The following is a 15683-nucleotide window of genomic DNA, read 5'->3' as shown; positions in this document are numbered from 1 at the left end:
ACTGCTGGAATGCTTCAATAAATATTTTCTTATGGAGAAGCTGTCGAGTTGCCGGACTCTACTTTTTCAATGGATCACTTGTGAGCTTAGAGTGGAAGTAAACCCTTCAATTTGATAGTTACAAAAAACAGTTAACATTCCCGGCATGCCGGAAATGCTAGCTGTCACATTTGCTTGTGCTCTCAACCAAACTGTCAAACCGTCCAATGGCTGGTTTCATAACAGGTCACATGTGCAGCATCATGGCAGTTGCAGATTAAACAGAGGTCAAGATGGCCGCTGCCTTGGCTGAAAACGATAGGAGGGTTTACTTCCACTTTAATTAGCCGGAGCACCGACTACTCTACACACCAACTCTACAGTATAGCAGGGATGGACTGGCCATTGGGACTACAGGGAGTTTCCCGGTGGGCCCATGGCTCAGTGGGCCGGCTTCAGTGACAGCGGAATGCCCCGTCCCTCCTCTCCTCTGTCTCTCCCTCCCCGCAGCGCTCACCTGGGGGGAACAAAGGAGCAGGGGGAGGACCAGAGGAGCAGGGGGAGGACCAGAGGAGCATGGGGGGAGGGGACAGACAGCTGACTCAACAGCTATGGCCTGGGAGTTTCTCACTTCTGCCTAATCTTGTCTCATAAGGGGGGCACCGAACTGATTGTTTACCCCGGGTGAAATAATGTCTAGCTTCCCCACTGGTACTGCCTATAAGAGTACCAGTACCAGCCGTTCTACTCTAATAAAGTAGAACGGCTAGTGGCTAGTGAAGGGGGAGAGGGGGCTTGGGTGACCAGGGGGGTGCGGGAGTTGTCCGGCCGCCATGGGTGAGACCTGTCAAAGTGGGCCAGTCTGGATGAAGTCCAGGGCCAAATTTCTGTCCCAGTCCAGCCCTGCAATATAGTGGTAGAGCTCGGGTGAGTTTTCCCTCTTGCTACTTCTATCTACTTCCCCCCGACCCTCTTCTATCGCAGCGTTGCGTCTTCTTCTAAAATCGCGCACTTAAAATTTCTTCTTTATACATGGGAGGAGATTGCATATAGTAACACCTTCTATTCCGCTACAGAACCGTTAATAAGAAGTAATTGGCAGGCTATGGGGAACTTTTAAAAAAAACATCTGGTACTAGATTGCCATTTTTTTTGAAGGCAAGTCGTCTCCTTTTTCTGACGAAACGCGTGGGTGCAACAGGGACGATGCACCAAATGCAAGCTTTGCCAGTCGAAAAAAGAGTTCATTGGCTTGCCAGGGGGGAGGGGGGGGGAAGAATGATCCTTTACCGGTCTGACTTTGTCAACCCCGTGATCCTCCGCCATCGAAGGAAAAAACAAAAAGGGGTTAATGCACTCTAATTATATCTGACAGGCTTACAATGTGTTTAAGTGGCATCTTATTACGTTTTATTTGCAGCGCGGACGTCTCCTTAATGTGTTTTTTTGTTTTTTTCGCCATCCCGCCTCTGCTGCGTCGCCTCCTTGTCAAAGACTGATTGGTAATCTTATTAACATGAAGCCATTAAGAGATCCTTCAGTGTACTTCTCTAAGAAAGTGTTTTGGTTCGATGCACACACAAAAAAAAACAAAAAACGCCTCGCCGCTGTGCAGCCAGGCCGGTCCGAGGGCGGCGGTCTTGGTAAAGAGGGGGGAGTGGTGGGGGAGGGGTTCTGGATTAAAATTAAGCACACTCACACACAAAAATCTGACAGACAGAAAAAATAAAATAAAAACAGTTTTAGTTTTCTTCGGTCAATCGGTACAATAAGAGTAGAAAGAAACGGCGAGCGTCGGGAGATGCGATGGTTGCGTCTGGAGCAGGACGAGTTCAAACAACTTGTGTTCCCGGTGTCTTTCGGGGGGGGGGGGGGGGTGGGGGAGGGGCTGCAGTCTTGCGGCACTCCAGCAGCGATCCCGTTAATAAAAAGAATGCAGAGTCAGAGGCTGGCGAAGGATTGGTGTCCCGGTTTTGTTTAGTTTTTTTGTTTTTTAAGAGAATAATTGAGGTTGCAAATTAAACAGAGAGTCTGGAGAGCGGCCGAAGCCCGGTCTTCTGTACTGCAGTCTTCCGGTAAACACTTTTTTTTTTCCCTTCCCCGTCCTTCCTTCCTGTTGCCATGGCGATGTGGTAGCCAGCGTAAAAAGTTCCCGGTGCTTACAGACCTAAAGGAGACAAAAAAGAAAAAAAAAACGTCTTAATAAAGATGAAGAAGAAAATCAGGAAATGTGGGTGAGGTACGCAACAAAGTTTGATGGGGGGTCATTGTTGGTGGTCCCCGGGTTCCTGATCTCAAAAGTGCAATAAAGGGCTCATTTACGCCTGGCTTCGGCTTCAAAGCACATTAAAGTGGTTGTAAACCCTTAACCCACTTTAACCCAGGGCTGTCTTAATGAGAGGGCACACCTGGGCACAACTGTAAGGGTTTACGACCACTTTAATGCGGAGCTCCACCCCAAAGGGGAAGCTCCGCTTGTCTGCCTCCTACCTTACTTGATGTCTGTTTACCTGCACTGTCTGTCTCCATTGTAGGGGCCCCAGAGCATTACTTTGCCCAGGGGCCCATGATGCTATTAAGACGGCCCTGCTTTAACCTACAGGTCAGCCTAGATTAAGGCTTACCTGCAGGTGCAAGAAATATGTCCTAAACCTACACGGTTTAGGAGATATTTGCAGAAAAGACTGCACCGATGTCTACAGCACATTCACACGGTAGACAACGGCGCAAGCGCACTGAACGTGCTGCGCCGAGGCTCTCCGGCGCCTCCCCCCACTTCTGGCCACATGCGGTATTGCATGCCATAGAAGTGAATGTGGAACAAATTATTTTTGTTTCCATTGACTTCTATGGGGAAACTCGCTTTGATATGCGAGTGCTTTGGATTATGAGTATTCTTCTGGGGCCAGTTTCAGATAGAGATATGACGGCGAGTCGGATCTATGCGCCTGATTCATAGAATCAGTTACGCATAGATCTCCCTAAGATCCGCCAGGTGTAGTTGACTTACACCGTCGGATCTTAGGCTGCAATCTCACGCTGGCCGCTAGGTGGCGCCTCCGTTTGTATACGCGACGAATATGCAAATGAGGAGCTACGCCGATTCAGAAACGAATGACCGCCCGGCGTTTTTTTTTTACGTCGTTTGCGTTTGGCTTTTTCCGGCGTATAGTTACCCCTGCTATATGCGGCGTATCCTATGTTAAGTATGGCCGTCGTTCCCGGGTCGAATTTAGAATTTTTTACGTTGTTTGCGTAAGTCGGTCGCGAATACGGATGGACGTAATTTACGTTCACGTCTAAACCAATGACGACCTAGCAACGTCATTTGGAGCAATGCACGCTGGGAAATTTAGGGGACAGCGCATGCGCAGTTCGTTCGGCGTGGGGACGCGCCTGATTTAAATTCTACACGCCCCCTAGCCGTGGAATTTGTAATTCCGCCGTGGGATTTACGATGCGCCGCCGCAACTTTAGAGGCAAGTGCTTTCTGAATACAGCACTTGCCTCAAAAACTTGCGCCGGAGGATCGTAAATCAGATAGGTTACGCGGATCTAAAGATCCGCTAACCTATCTGAATCTAGCCCCTGGAAGGGATTATGCTCGTAATCCGAGCTTCCATATATATATACAGTATATACTGTATATATAAACAAATACAGCATAACAGTCACGGTTTCTTAGAGGTGACATTCTGCGTGTGGCTGAACAAAATCATTGCTAAAAGGTCTTGCGTATCATGATTTTTTTTCTCAGCAAATTGTCAGTAAATAGTGTAAGAGCTCCTACTACACTCCATCAGTATTGCGCATTTCTTCCCCGTTGCGAAGAGACGCGGTTACAGCGGTGCCGCCTCTAATCTATAGTCATTTTCTGTAGTTGGGGAGCGCTAATGTTTGTAAAACCGCAGATTATCTTCCTCCGACATGAAACCTCTTTGCGCTCTGCCTGGTGAAAATCGCGGCTCCGCTGGGAGCGGTCGGGGGTCTCCTCTCAAAGTGCATTAGGCAGAAGGAAAATACGAGACCCGCACCGGGTAAATGCCTTTAGTAACATATTGATTTAGTCATCTTATCAACAATGACGGAGATGTGATAGGCAAAGAGAGAGCAAGTCTATCTTCTTCTTTCTTTGCCATCACTGGAATGATGGTTCCTTCACAGTTGACATTAGAGTGATGGCTTGCAATACATATGTTAGAATTTCCATTAAACCCATCCCCCACCCTGTCCCCATTTCCCTGTTCCTACAGTGTTAAAATAAATATACAATCTCAATGTATTAAAATGTGGAACTCTAGCCTCCTGCCCCTTCACTTTTTAGGCCAGGGGGCAAATCTATATAGGGTCCATCCATTCTCAACCAGGGTTCCCCCAAAGGTTGCAAGGGGTTTCTTGAGCTGTAGTTGATTGAACTCCCATCTGATGGTCTCTGCATGGTTCTGAGCCCAACGCCGCTTGGCAAAACCAACCGTCTGTAAGGGTGGCATTCTTTGGGGGCAGATCCATATAGCTGCATCAGCCATTCTCATCTAGAGTTTCCCCAAAGGTTCCTTTAAGTTCCCTGCGCTGTAGTGGATTTACCTCCCATCTGATGGTCTTTGCATGGTTATGTACCCAACACCACTTGGCAAAACCAACTGTCGAACACCAATAATATTTTGTAAGGGCGGCATTCTTTGGGGGTAGATCCATATAGCTGCACCAGTCATTCTCAACCAGGGTTCTCCCAAAGGTTTCTAGGGGTTACTTGAGCTGTTGCTTATTGACCTCCCATCTGATGGTCTCTGCATAGTTTCTGGGCCAACGCCACTTTGCAAAGCCAACTGCCGGACACCAATAATATTTTTAGACTTTTTAGTCTGAAAGGGTGGTATTCTTTGGGGGCAGATCCATATAGCGTGCACCAGTCATTCTCAACTAGAGTTCCCCCAAGGGTTCTTAGGAGTTCCTTGAGCTGTTGCTTATTGACCTCCCATCTGATGGTCTCTGCAAAGTTCCAGGGCCAACGCCACTTGGCAAAGCCAACTGCCGGACAATAATAGTCTTTATAGCTGTCTGCAAGGGTGGCATTCTTTGGGGGCTAATCCATATAGCTGTGCCAGTTATTCTCAACCAGGGTTCCCCCAAAGGTTTCTAGGGGTTACTTGAGCTGTAACTTATTGACCTCCCATCTGATGGTCTCTGCATGATCCTGGGCCCAACACCACTTGGCAAAACCAACTGTCGAACACCGATAATTTTTTTTAGCTGTCTGTAAGGGTGGCATTCTTTGGGGGCAGATCCATATAGCTACACCAGTCATTCTCAACTAGAGTTCCCCCAAAAGTTCCTTCCTAGAAGGTTCCTAGAAGTTCCTTGAGCTTTAGTTGACTGACCTCCCATTTGATGGTCTCTGCGTAGTTCCAGGGCAAACGCCACTTGGCAAAGCCAACTGCCGGACAACAATAGTCTTTATACCTGTCTGTAAGGGTGGCATTCTTTGGGGGCTGATCCATATAGCTGTGCCCGTCATTCTCGAACAGGATTCCCCAAAGGGTTTTAGGGGTTACTTGAGCTGTAGCTTATTGACCTCCCATCTAATGGTCTCTACATAGCCCTGGGGCCAACACCACTGGGCAAAGCCAAATGCCGGACACCAATAATCTTTTTAGACTTTTTAGTCTGCAAGGTTGGTATTCTTTGGGGGAAGATCCATATAGCGTGGACCAGCCATTCTCAACCAGGGTTCCTAGGGTTTCCTCAAAGGTTGCTAGGGGTTCCTTGAGCTGAAGATGACTGACCTCAATCTGCAGTGGACGACCCTTGCTTTCATTGGCAAAGCAGTGGTCTTTATGCAGAAGTCCGACAACCCCCCTCCTCACACCACTCATTGCAGAGCTATGGACTGGCTTAGCAAAGGGTGTGTTGGATCTCTGCAGAGAGATCACTGCTTCCTTTCAGAGAGCAAGGATCTCTCCCTTCAGAATGCTGACGGAGGACAGGCCTTCTTACCCAAGCTGTCAATTTGTTTTCTCCAGAAAACAGCCACAACCTGAGTAGAAAAGCCTATCCCCTGCCAGCAAACTTCAGTGAGTGACTCTTGCCTTCTCTGGTGAAGCAGCGGTCTCTATGCAGAAGTCTGACAACCTCCTTCCTCATCACCTAGAGCTATGGATTAGCGTAGCAGAGAGTGTACTGGAGCTATGCAGAGAGGTCATCACTTCATGACAGAGAGCAAGGATCCTTCCCTGCAGAATGCTGGCAGAGGACAGGCCCTCCTACCCAAGCTGTCAATTCATTTTCTCCAGAAAACAGCCACAACCTGAGTAGAAAAGCCTATGCTGGCAAACTGCAGTCAATGACTCTTGCTGGTGAAGCAGTGGTCTCTATGCAAAAGTCTGACAACTTCCTCCCCGCCAGTCACTCATTGCAGAGCAGTGGCGGCTGGTGCTCAAAATTTTTTGGGGGGGGCGCAAACGTAAAAAAAAAAAAAAAAAAAATTGCAGCCTCACTGTGCCCATCAAATTCAGACACTGTGCCATCAATTGTCACCACTGTGCCATGCCATCAAATGCAGTCACTATGCCATCAATTCGCACCACTGTGCCATGCCATCAAACGCAGTCACTGTGCCATGCCATCAAATGCAGCCACTGTGCCATCAATTGTCACCACTGTGCCATGCCATCAAACGCAGCCACTGTGCCCCTCAATTGTCACCACTGTGCCCTTTAATTGTCGCCACTGTGCCCATTGTTGCCACTGTGCATGTCACTGTGCCCTTTAATTGTTGCCACTGTGCCCATTGTCGCCACTGTGCCCTTTGTCGCCACTGTGCCCATTGTTGCCGCTGTTCCCTGTAAAATGCACTTACCTTACTTCTTCCACGTCCCTCGATGTCTTCTCCCGCCTTGGTGACGCTTCAGCCAATCAGGTTACCGAAAACCAGAATCGGGGAACCTGATTGGCTGAGACGGCTGTCAGTCTTATCCAAGGAACGCCCCCCCCCCCCCATATGTTCCGAGGATAAGACATCCGGGAGACGAGGGCTGTACTCGGAAAGCCTATCAGAGCCGCTGGCTCTGATAGGCACTTCAGCACAGCCAACCAGCTGGCGTTATTCAGATGGCCGGCGCTCAAGTTCCGGCCATCTCTGAATAGACCAGCGGCAGCTGGCCACAATAACATACATTCATGCAATGCATGAATGTATGTTCTTAGACTCAGTGGCGGGCGAGAGCCAGAGGGGGGGCGGCACTCCAGCCCCCTCTATGGACGAACCGCCACTGTTGCAGAGCTATGGACTGATGTAGCAGAGAGTGTGCTGCAGAGAGACCACTGCTTCCTCACAGACCACTAGGATCTTTCCCTACACCGATTTTTTTTTTTGGGCTGATTTAAACTGAAAGTTTAATTGGGATTTAAATAAATCCTTCACTGAAGGAAAATACAAAGGTGGACATTTTTTACTTCCCTTGCCAGGCGAGAAGCATTTTTTTAGAAGGGGATCGGAGATCGGGCCGCCTCCCTCTTACAGGAACAGTTTTCTTTTTACTTTTGCACTGCGGGGCCTAATGAGCCAAAAAAAAAAGAAAAAGTCTCCTCGGGTCCCCGGTTATCTGTACCGCGCTCCTCGCCGTTCCCCAGCCTCCCGCTTCAGACACGTAATTAACCGCAATTAATTCAATAAAGCATTTAAAATGAAGGTCATTAAGTGGCGGAGGCTCTGCTTGTTCGGAGCACAACACCTTGCACTTGGGGACGTCTCGCTAATTTGACAGCGTTCGGCGGGGCCCCGCGTGTCATCCCAAAAGATGGCTGATGGGATTAAATTGCCAATCGTGTTTTATTTGTGTCGACTCTGACCCCGATTCACAGCTGGAGGAGCCGCCGCCGTACGGGAAATGCTGATTTTTATGTAGATTGGATCATCCGTGTCGTGTGAAGTCTTTACTCTGAAGCTGTGGGGGGGGGGGACGGGACCTGCGGATTAAAGAAGGATTCCAGCAGAGACCGGGGGGGGGGGGGCTCTGCAACGACCGAGCGCCTCAATTCTATGTATCTATTTGCTGCACACATGAAATGTGGACTGTCGGAGACTGCAGATGTACAACTGGAGACTGCGGACATGCTATTGGAGACTGCTAGAGACTGCAGACATGATACTTGAGGCTGCGGACATGCTATTGGAGACTCCTAGAGACCGCAGACATGATACTTGAGGCTGCGGACATACTGCTGGGGACTACTGGAAACTGAGGACATTATACTGGAGACTGCAGACATGATACTGGAGACTGTGGACATGCTATTGGAGACTGCTAGAGACTGCATAAATGATACTGGAGACTGTGGACATGCTATTGGAGACTGCAGACATGATGCTGGAGACTTCAGACATGGTACGTGAGGCTGCAGACATGCTATTGGAGACTGCCAGAGACTGCAGACATGATACTGGAGACTGCGGACATGCTATTGGAGACTGCCAGAGACTGCATAAATGATACTGGAGACTGTGGACATGCTATTGGAGACTGCAGACATGATACTGGAGACTGCGGACATGCTATTAGAGACTGCTAGAGACTGCAGACATGATACTGGAGACTTCAGACATGATACTGGAGACTGCAGACATGCTACTGGAGACTGCTAGATACTGCAGACATGATACTGTAGACTGCAGACATGTTATTGGACATGTTAATGGTAGAGAGACTGGACGTGCTACACACGCCTTGTGTACAATGGTAGAGAGACTGGACGTGCTGCATACGCCTTGCGTACAATGGTAGAGAGACTGGACGTGCAACACACGCCTTGTGTACAATGGTAGAGAGACTGGACGTGCTGCATACGCCTTGTGTACAATGGTAGAGAGGCTGGACGTGCTGCATACGCCTTGTGTACAATGGTAGAGAGACTGGACGTGCAACACACGCCTTGTGTACAATGGTAGAGAGACTGGACGTGCTGCACACGCCTTGTGTACAATGGTACAGAGAATGGACGTGCTACACACGCCTTGTGTACAATGGTAGAGAGACTGGACGTGCTGCACACGCCTTGTGTACAATGGTAGAGAGGCTGGACGTGCTACGCACGCCTTGTGTACAATGGTAGAGAGACTGGACGTGCTACATACGCCTTGTGTACAATGGTAGAGAGGCTGGACGTGCTGCACACGCCTTGTGTACAATGGTAGAGAGACTGGACGTGCTGCACACGCCTTGTGTACAATGGTAGAGAGACTGGACGTGCTGCACACGCCTTGTGTACAATGGTAGAGAGGCTGGACGTGCTACACACGCCTTGTGTACAATGGTAGAGAGACTGGACGTGCTACACACGCCTTGTGTACAATGGTAGAGAGACTGGACGTGCTACACACGCCTTGTGTACAATGGTAGAGAGACTGGACGTGCTACACACGCCTTGTGTACAATGGTAGAGAGACTGGACGTGCTGCACACGCCTTGTGTACAATGGTAGAGAGACTGGACGTGCTACACACGCCTTGTGTACAATGGTAGAGAGGCTGGACGTGCTGCACACACCTTGTGTACAATGGTAGAGAGACTGGACGTGCTACACACGCCTTGTGTACAATGGTAGAGAGACTGGACGTGCTGCACACGCCTTGTGTACAATGGTAGAGAGACTGGACGTGCTGCACACGCCTTGTGTACAATGGTAGAGAGACTGGACGTGCTGCACATGCCTTGTGTACAATGGTAGAGAGACTGGACGTGCTACACACGCCTTGTGTACAATGGTAGAGAGACTGGACGTGCTGCACACGCCTTGTGTACAATGGTAGAGAGACTGGACGTGCTACACACGCCTTGTGTACAATGGTAGAGAGACTGGACGTGCTGCACACGCCTTGTGTACAATGGTATAGAGACTGGACGTGCAACACACGCCTTGTGTACAATGGTAGAGAGACTGGGCGTCCACCACACGCCTTGTGTACAATGGTAGAGAGACTGGACGTGCTGCATGCGCCTTGTGTACAATGGTAGAGAGACTGGACGTGCTACACACGCCTTGTGTACAATGGTAGAGAGACTGGACGTGCTACACACGCCTTGTGTACAATGGTAGAGAGACTGGACGTGCAACACACGCCTTGTGTACTATGGTAGAGAGGCTGGACGTGCTACACACGCCTTGTGTACAATGGTAGAGAGACTGGACGTGCTGCACGCGCCTTGTGTACAATGGTAGAGAGGCTGGACGTGCAACACACGCCTTGTGTACAATGGTAGAGAGACTGGACGTGCAACACACGCCTTGTCTACAATGGTAGAGAGGCTGGACGTGCTACACACGCCTTGTGTACAATGGTAGAGAGACTGGACGTGCTGCACGCGCCTTGTGTACAATGATGGCGTTTTTTTTGGCATGTTTAGCGCTCACAAAGTCTGCAAACAGTTAAAGGGATGTTGATGGTGGAAAGTGGGAAGTTGTTAACTTGCATCTAGACCAGACCTGGGCAAACTACGGCCCGCGGGCCGTATACGGCCCGGCGGACCTTTTAATCCGGCCCCCCCGCCGCCGAAATCGCCGCCGCCACGTTAATCACCGCGGCGGGGAACATTACAGACAGCGTTCGTTTGAACAGCTGTTTTCCCCGCCGCGCATAAACACTCCCCCTTGGACGGATCTGTCCAATTGCGAGCAAGGGGGAGTCACATAGACACTCCCCCTTGCTCGCGATTGGACAGATCCGTCAAAGGGGGCGTGTCTATGCGCAGCGGGGAAAACAGCTGTTCAAACGAACGGCACCTAGCAAGCAGAGTGATCAGGACATCAGGAGGAGGAGCCGAGGACGCCCCAGCATTCGAGTCCACAGCGTGAGGGAACTCAGGGAAGTGTGCGGTTGAGGGCTGAGGAGTGGACAAGGAGGTGAGAGAGCTGCAGTGCTGACTGTGCTGAGTGTGGCCGACCACGGACCTGACTGACAGTGTGTGTAAGCCAGCCTCTCAGACACTGAAAGAAAAGTAAGTATAGCTGTGGCATGTGTGCTGGGGGCCTGGGCAGCTTCCTCATGGTACTGTGCACTGTCTGTCTGCATTAGTTTGTCCAGTGGCCTGCGGCTGGTGCTCAAATTTTTTTTTTTGGGGGGGGGGGGGGCAGCGCAGACGAAAAAACAAACAAAAAAATTTAAGCCTCACTGTGCCCATCATATGCAGGCAGCCACTGGGCCCATCAATTGTCACCACTATGACATGCCATCAAACGCAGCCACTGTGCCATCAATTGTCGCCACTGTGCCATGCCATCAAACGCAGCCACTGTGCCATCAATTGTCGCCACTGTGCCATGCCATCAAACACAGCCACTGTGCCATCAATTGTCACCACTGTGACATGCCATCAAACGCAGCCACTGTGCAATCAAACACAGCCACTGTGCCATGCCATCAAACGCAGCCACTGTGCCATCAATTGTTGCCACTGTGCCATGCCATCAAACGCAGCCACTGTGCCATCAATTGTCGCCACTGTGACATGCCATCAAACGCAGCCACTGTGCCATCAAACACAGCCACTGTGCCATGCCATCAAACGCAGCCACTGTGCCATCAATTGTCGCCACTGTGCCATGCCATCAAACGCAGCCACTGTGCCATCAATTGTCACCACTGTGACATGCCATCAAACGCAGCCACTGTGCCATCAATTGTCGCCACTGTGCCATGCCATCAAACGCAGCCACTGTGCCATCAATTGTCACCACTGTGCCATGCCATCAAACGCAGCCACTGTGCCATCAATTGTCACCACTGTGACATGCCATCAAACGCAGCCACTGTGCAATCAAACACAGCCACTGTGCCATGCCATCAAACGCAGCCACTGTGCCATCAATTGTCGCCACTGTGCCATACCATCAAACGCAGCCACTGTGCCATCAATTGTCACCACTGTGACATGCCATCAAACACAGCCACTGTGCCATGCCATCAAACGCAGCCACTGTGCCATCAATTGTCGCCACTGTGCCATGCCATCAAACGCAGCCACTGTGCCATCAATTGTCGCCACTGTGCCCATCAAACGCAAACCACTGTGCCATCACACGCAGCCACTGTGCCATCACATGCAGCCACTGTTTAATCAATTGTTATTGATTAAACAGTGGCTGCCTGTCCCCAGCGTCTGTCCCCCTCCTGTGTCATGTCCCCAGCGTCTGTCCCCCTCCTGTGTCATGTCCCCAGTGTCTGTCCCCCTCCTGTGTCATGTCCCCAGCGTCTGTCCCCCTCCTGTGCCATGTCTATAACAAGTACTCGTACCAGTTGTCCAACAATGATATTTACTGCTTTTTATAAAGAAATACAATTGATTTTATGCAGTATTGAGTTTAGCCTTTTGGCCCGGCCCTCCAAAATATTTTTAGTTTCTCATGTGGCCCCATCGAAAAAATAATTGCCCACCCCTGATCTAGACGGTCGGGAAAATCACCTATTTTCTTCGCCGTGTGTAAACGAAGCCTTAGAATAGCGCCACTTGAAGATGGAACCGTATTTACATAATGCCTTGTTACATTAGCCTATAATATAAGTGCTCAGGCTTCCCTCCGCCTTTGAAACGAACTGAGCGGTAAGATAAATGTATCTGACGGAAGGCTAAAGCGGGATTCATTGTGATCGAAGGGACTTGGCTATTGTCTGCGGCCTCTCGCCTATACAGCTATAGACCGAAAATTCAATTTATATTAATGAATCTGCACAAGAGCCACTTTACTCCGTCTCTCCGGTTGTCTTCGGCTTCTTTTGATGTCGGAACTTCTGAAATTTACTCCACGCTACCGACATCAAAAGAATACAGATGATCAGCGCTAAAAGGCCCTGAAACGTTTCCTAAATAGACAGCGGCATCTGTTTTTTTTTATGGAATAAGCAAAACAAGGAGATCCTCGGAGGCGACACTCGGAGCGATTCCGACTATGCAGACGCGTTCATTCTGTATCTTCAATCGGCATCCAACGCATCGCCTTCTCCAGCTTTCCTTCGACAGGCTGAACGTCACTCAACATTGACTATTTGTAATCCTTATGCTGCTAGCATTAGTAAATAGATAGGAAGGTATATTATATATTTACAGGCATTGCAGCGTTACGGCTTCACTGCCCGGTTCCCTACTGCGCATGTGCGAGTAGCGCGGCGCACCGTTACTGGTCCCCTCTCTCTCCTAGGAACAGTGTGTTTCCCAGAAGACAGCAGGGGGGCTGCGGGTAGGGGCATGACTGCCGCAGGAGTGTATTCCCGGAAGTGAGTGAAAATACCTGTCTTATCTGCACCCCCCTCCCCCCTGAAAGGTGCCAAATGTGATACCGGAGGGGGGGGTTGCGAAAAGAGGAAATTCCATTTTTTGGTGGAACCCCGCTTTAAGTACACAATGGGGTTTATTTACTAAAGCTGGAAGGTGCAAAATCAGGCTCACTTCTGCATAGAAACCAATGAGCTTCTAACCCCGGCTTGTTCAATTAAGCTTTGGTAATAAAACCAGGAAGTGTTAGGTTTATGGGGGTGTTAGGGTTACAGGGAGAGAAAATGTTAGGGTTACCGTTGGGTTTATGGGGGGGTGTTAGGGTTACAGGTGGGTGAATGTTAGGGTTACAGGGGGTGAGTTTTAGGTTTATGGGGGGTGTTAGGGTTACAGGGAGAGTAAATGTTAGGGTTACCATTGGGTTTATGGGAGGTGTTAGGGTTACAGGAGGGGGAATGTTAGAGTTTCAGGGAGTGTCATTGTTAGGGTTACAGGGATTACAGGGAGGGTCAGTGTTAGGGTTACAGGTGGGTGAGTGTTAGGCTTATAGGAGGTGTTAGGGTTACAGGGAGGATAAATGTTAGGGTTACCGTTGGGTTTATGGGGGGTGTTAGGGTTACAGGTGGGGGAATGTTAGGGTTTCAGGGAGTGTCATTGTTAGGGTTACAGGGATTACAGGGAGAGTCAGTGTTAGGGTTACAGGTGGGTGAATGTTAGGGTTACAGGGAGGGTCAGTGTTAGGGTTACAGGTGGGTGAGTGTTGGGTTTATAGGAGGTGTTAGGGTTACAGGGAGGATAAATGTTAGGGTTACCGTTGGGTTTATGGGGGGTGTTAGGGTTGCAGGTGGGCGAATGTTAGAGTTACAGGGGATGAGTGTTAGGTTTATGGGAGGTGTTAGGGTTACAGGAAGGGTTAGGGTTGCAGGGGGATGAGTGTTGGGTTTATCCGGGGTGTTAGGGTTACAGGGAGGGTTAGGGTTACAGGGGGGGTGAGTGTTGGGTTTATCCGGGGTGTTAGGGTTACAGGGAGGGTTAGGGTTACAGGGGGGTGAGTGTTGGGTTTATCCGGGGTGTTAGGGTTACAGGGAGGGTTAGGGTTACAGGGGGGTGAGTGTTGGGTTTATCCGGGGGTGTTAGGGTTACAGGGAGGGTCCGTGTTAAAGTATTTTGAAGTGTGTCTGTGAAAATTTCATTCAATAACCAAAAAAGCCTTTGTGAGGTCAGGTAATGATGTTGGATGAGAAGATCCGGCTCTTAATTGGCATCCCAAAGGTCCTCAGTAGGGTTGAGGTCAGGACTCTGTACAGGACACTCCTCAAGTTCCTCCACACCAAACTGGTCAAACCATATCTTTATAGAGCTGGCTTTGTATACGGGGGGGTCACAGTCATGCTGGAACGGAAAAGGGTCTTCCCCCAACTTGCTACCCCCAAGGTTGGAAGGTCACAATTTTTTTTTAATGTTTTCCTCATTTGTTCGAATGTTATAAAATGAGTGTGCTGTAGAATTGAAAGCTCCCTTTACCGAAAGGTCTCAATCATTCGGCGGGGTCCGCACAGAATTTCGGCCTCATAGCGTGTATAGAAAATAACGAGAATACCGGAAGGCTGAAAAGCATTTTAAAAAAAAAATACAAAGTTTCCTTTTGCCGGGAAGATTCAATTGTAGGCCAATTATTCGGCTCCCCGGAACTTTCTGGCGTATTAATGGTGATGGAGTATCTGGATGTTGTGCGCGGTGTTTGTACCCGCGCCTCCCGCTGAGATATAAAACTATCTGTGATCATCTCCCTCCTTATCAATACAGCGGTGAGTTTATTCCGGTTAAACAAGTCTATAATTATGGTGACTTTACATAGAATGTTTTATTGCTCCTCGCTCAGCCCTTCCCCATGCGCTCGTTATCTTTTGCTCGGCTTCAGCCGGTGTTTAGCGGTTCAAATGGGGAGGAATTCATCTGCTGATCTACAATAATGCCGGTTAATTGTTATGGCGGAACAGCCCCTAATGCGCCGGGAGTCTGTTAAGCGGGGAAATTAGCGGCGGAATCTCATTTTGTCTAATTAAAGGATAAAAACTGCAAGTACAGTAAAGTTATCTGAGGTCACTCTCTTCCTGTGCCGGGCTGGTTAAAGGAACGGTTGGGATGCCGTAGTGCAGGCTTTCCGTATTGAACAGGAAGGTGAGGGTGGAATGGTATTGTGGGTAAGGGATGGATATCAATGAAAGGGCAGCATAGTGACTTAGTGGCAGAGGCGGCTCTCTAATTAGGCAAAGAAGGCGGTCGCCTAAGGCCTCGGGAGGGAGAATGCTGTGGACTATGTGGTAAATAGTGTTGCTCACGAATATTCGTATTGCGAATATTCGGCTCGAATATGGCATATTCGAGTATTCGCGAATATCTCGAATTTCGCGGTCAATATTCGCTATTCCGAATATTCAG

General features: G+C 49.4%; 1 protein-coding gene across 1 annotated transcript in view; it reads right to left on the bottom strand.

Moving 5' to 3' along the window:
• Positions 1 to 1706: 1706 nt before the first annotated feature.
• CDH13 (cadherin 13) overlaps positions 1707 to 15683 on the bottom strand; it is a 561676-nt gene continuing 547699 nt past the window's right edge. Inside the window, exon 14 of the mRNA XM_040329592.1 lies at positions 1707 to 2146. Coding sequence (XP_040185526.1) covers positions 2139 to 2146 — 8 coding nt within the window. The 3' untranslated portion in view covers positions 1707 to 2138. The remainder of the gene's footprint in view (positions 2147 to 15683) is intronic.

The sequence above is a fragment of the Rana temporaria genome, chromosome 11 (genome assembly GCF_905171775.1).
Source record: "Rana temporaria chromosome 11, aRanTem1.1, whole genome shotgun sequence".
Lineage (NCBI taxonomy): Eukaryota > Metazoa > Chordata > Amphibia > Anura > Ranidae > Rana > Rana temporaria.
Note: the sequence above shows the minus strand (reverse complement) of the source record. Positions and strands in the feature narration are given on the sequence as shown.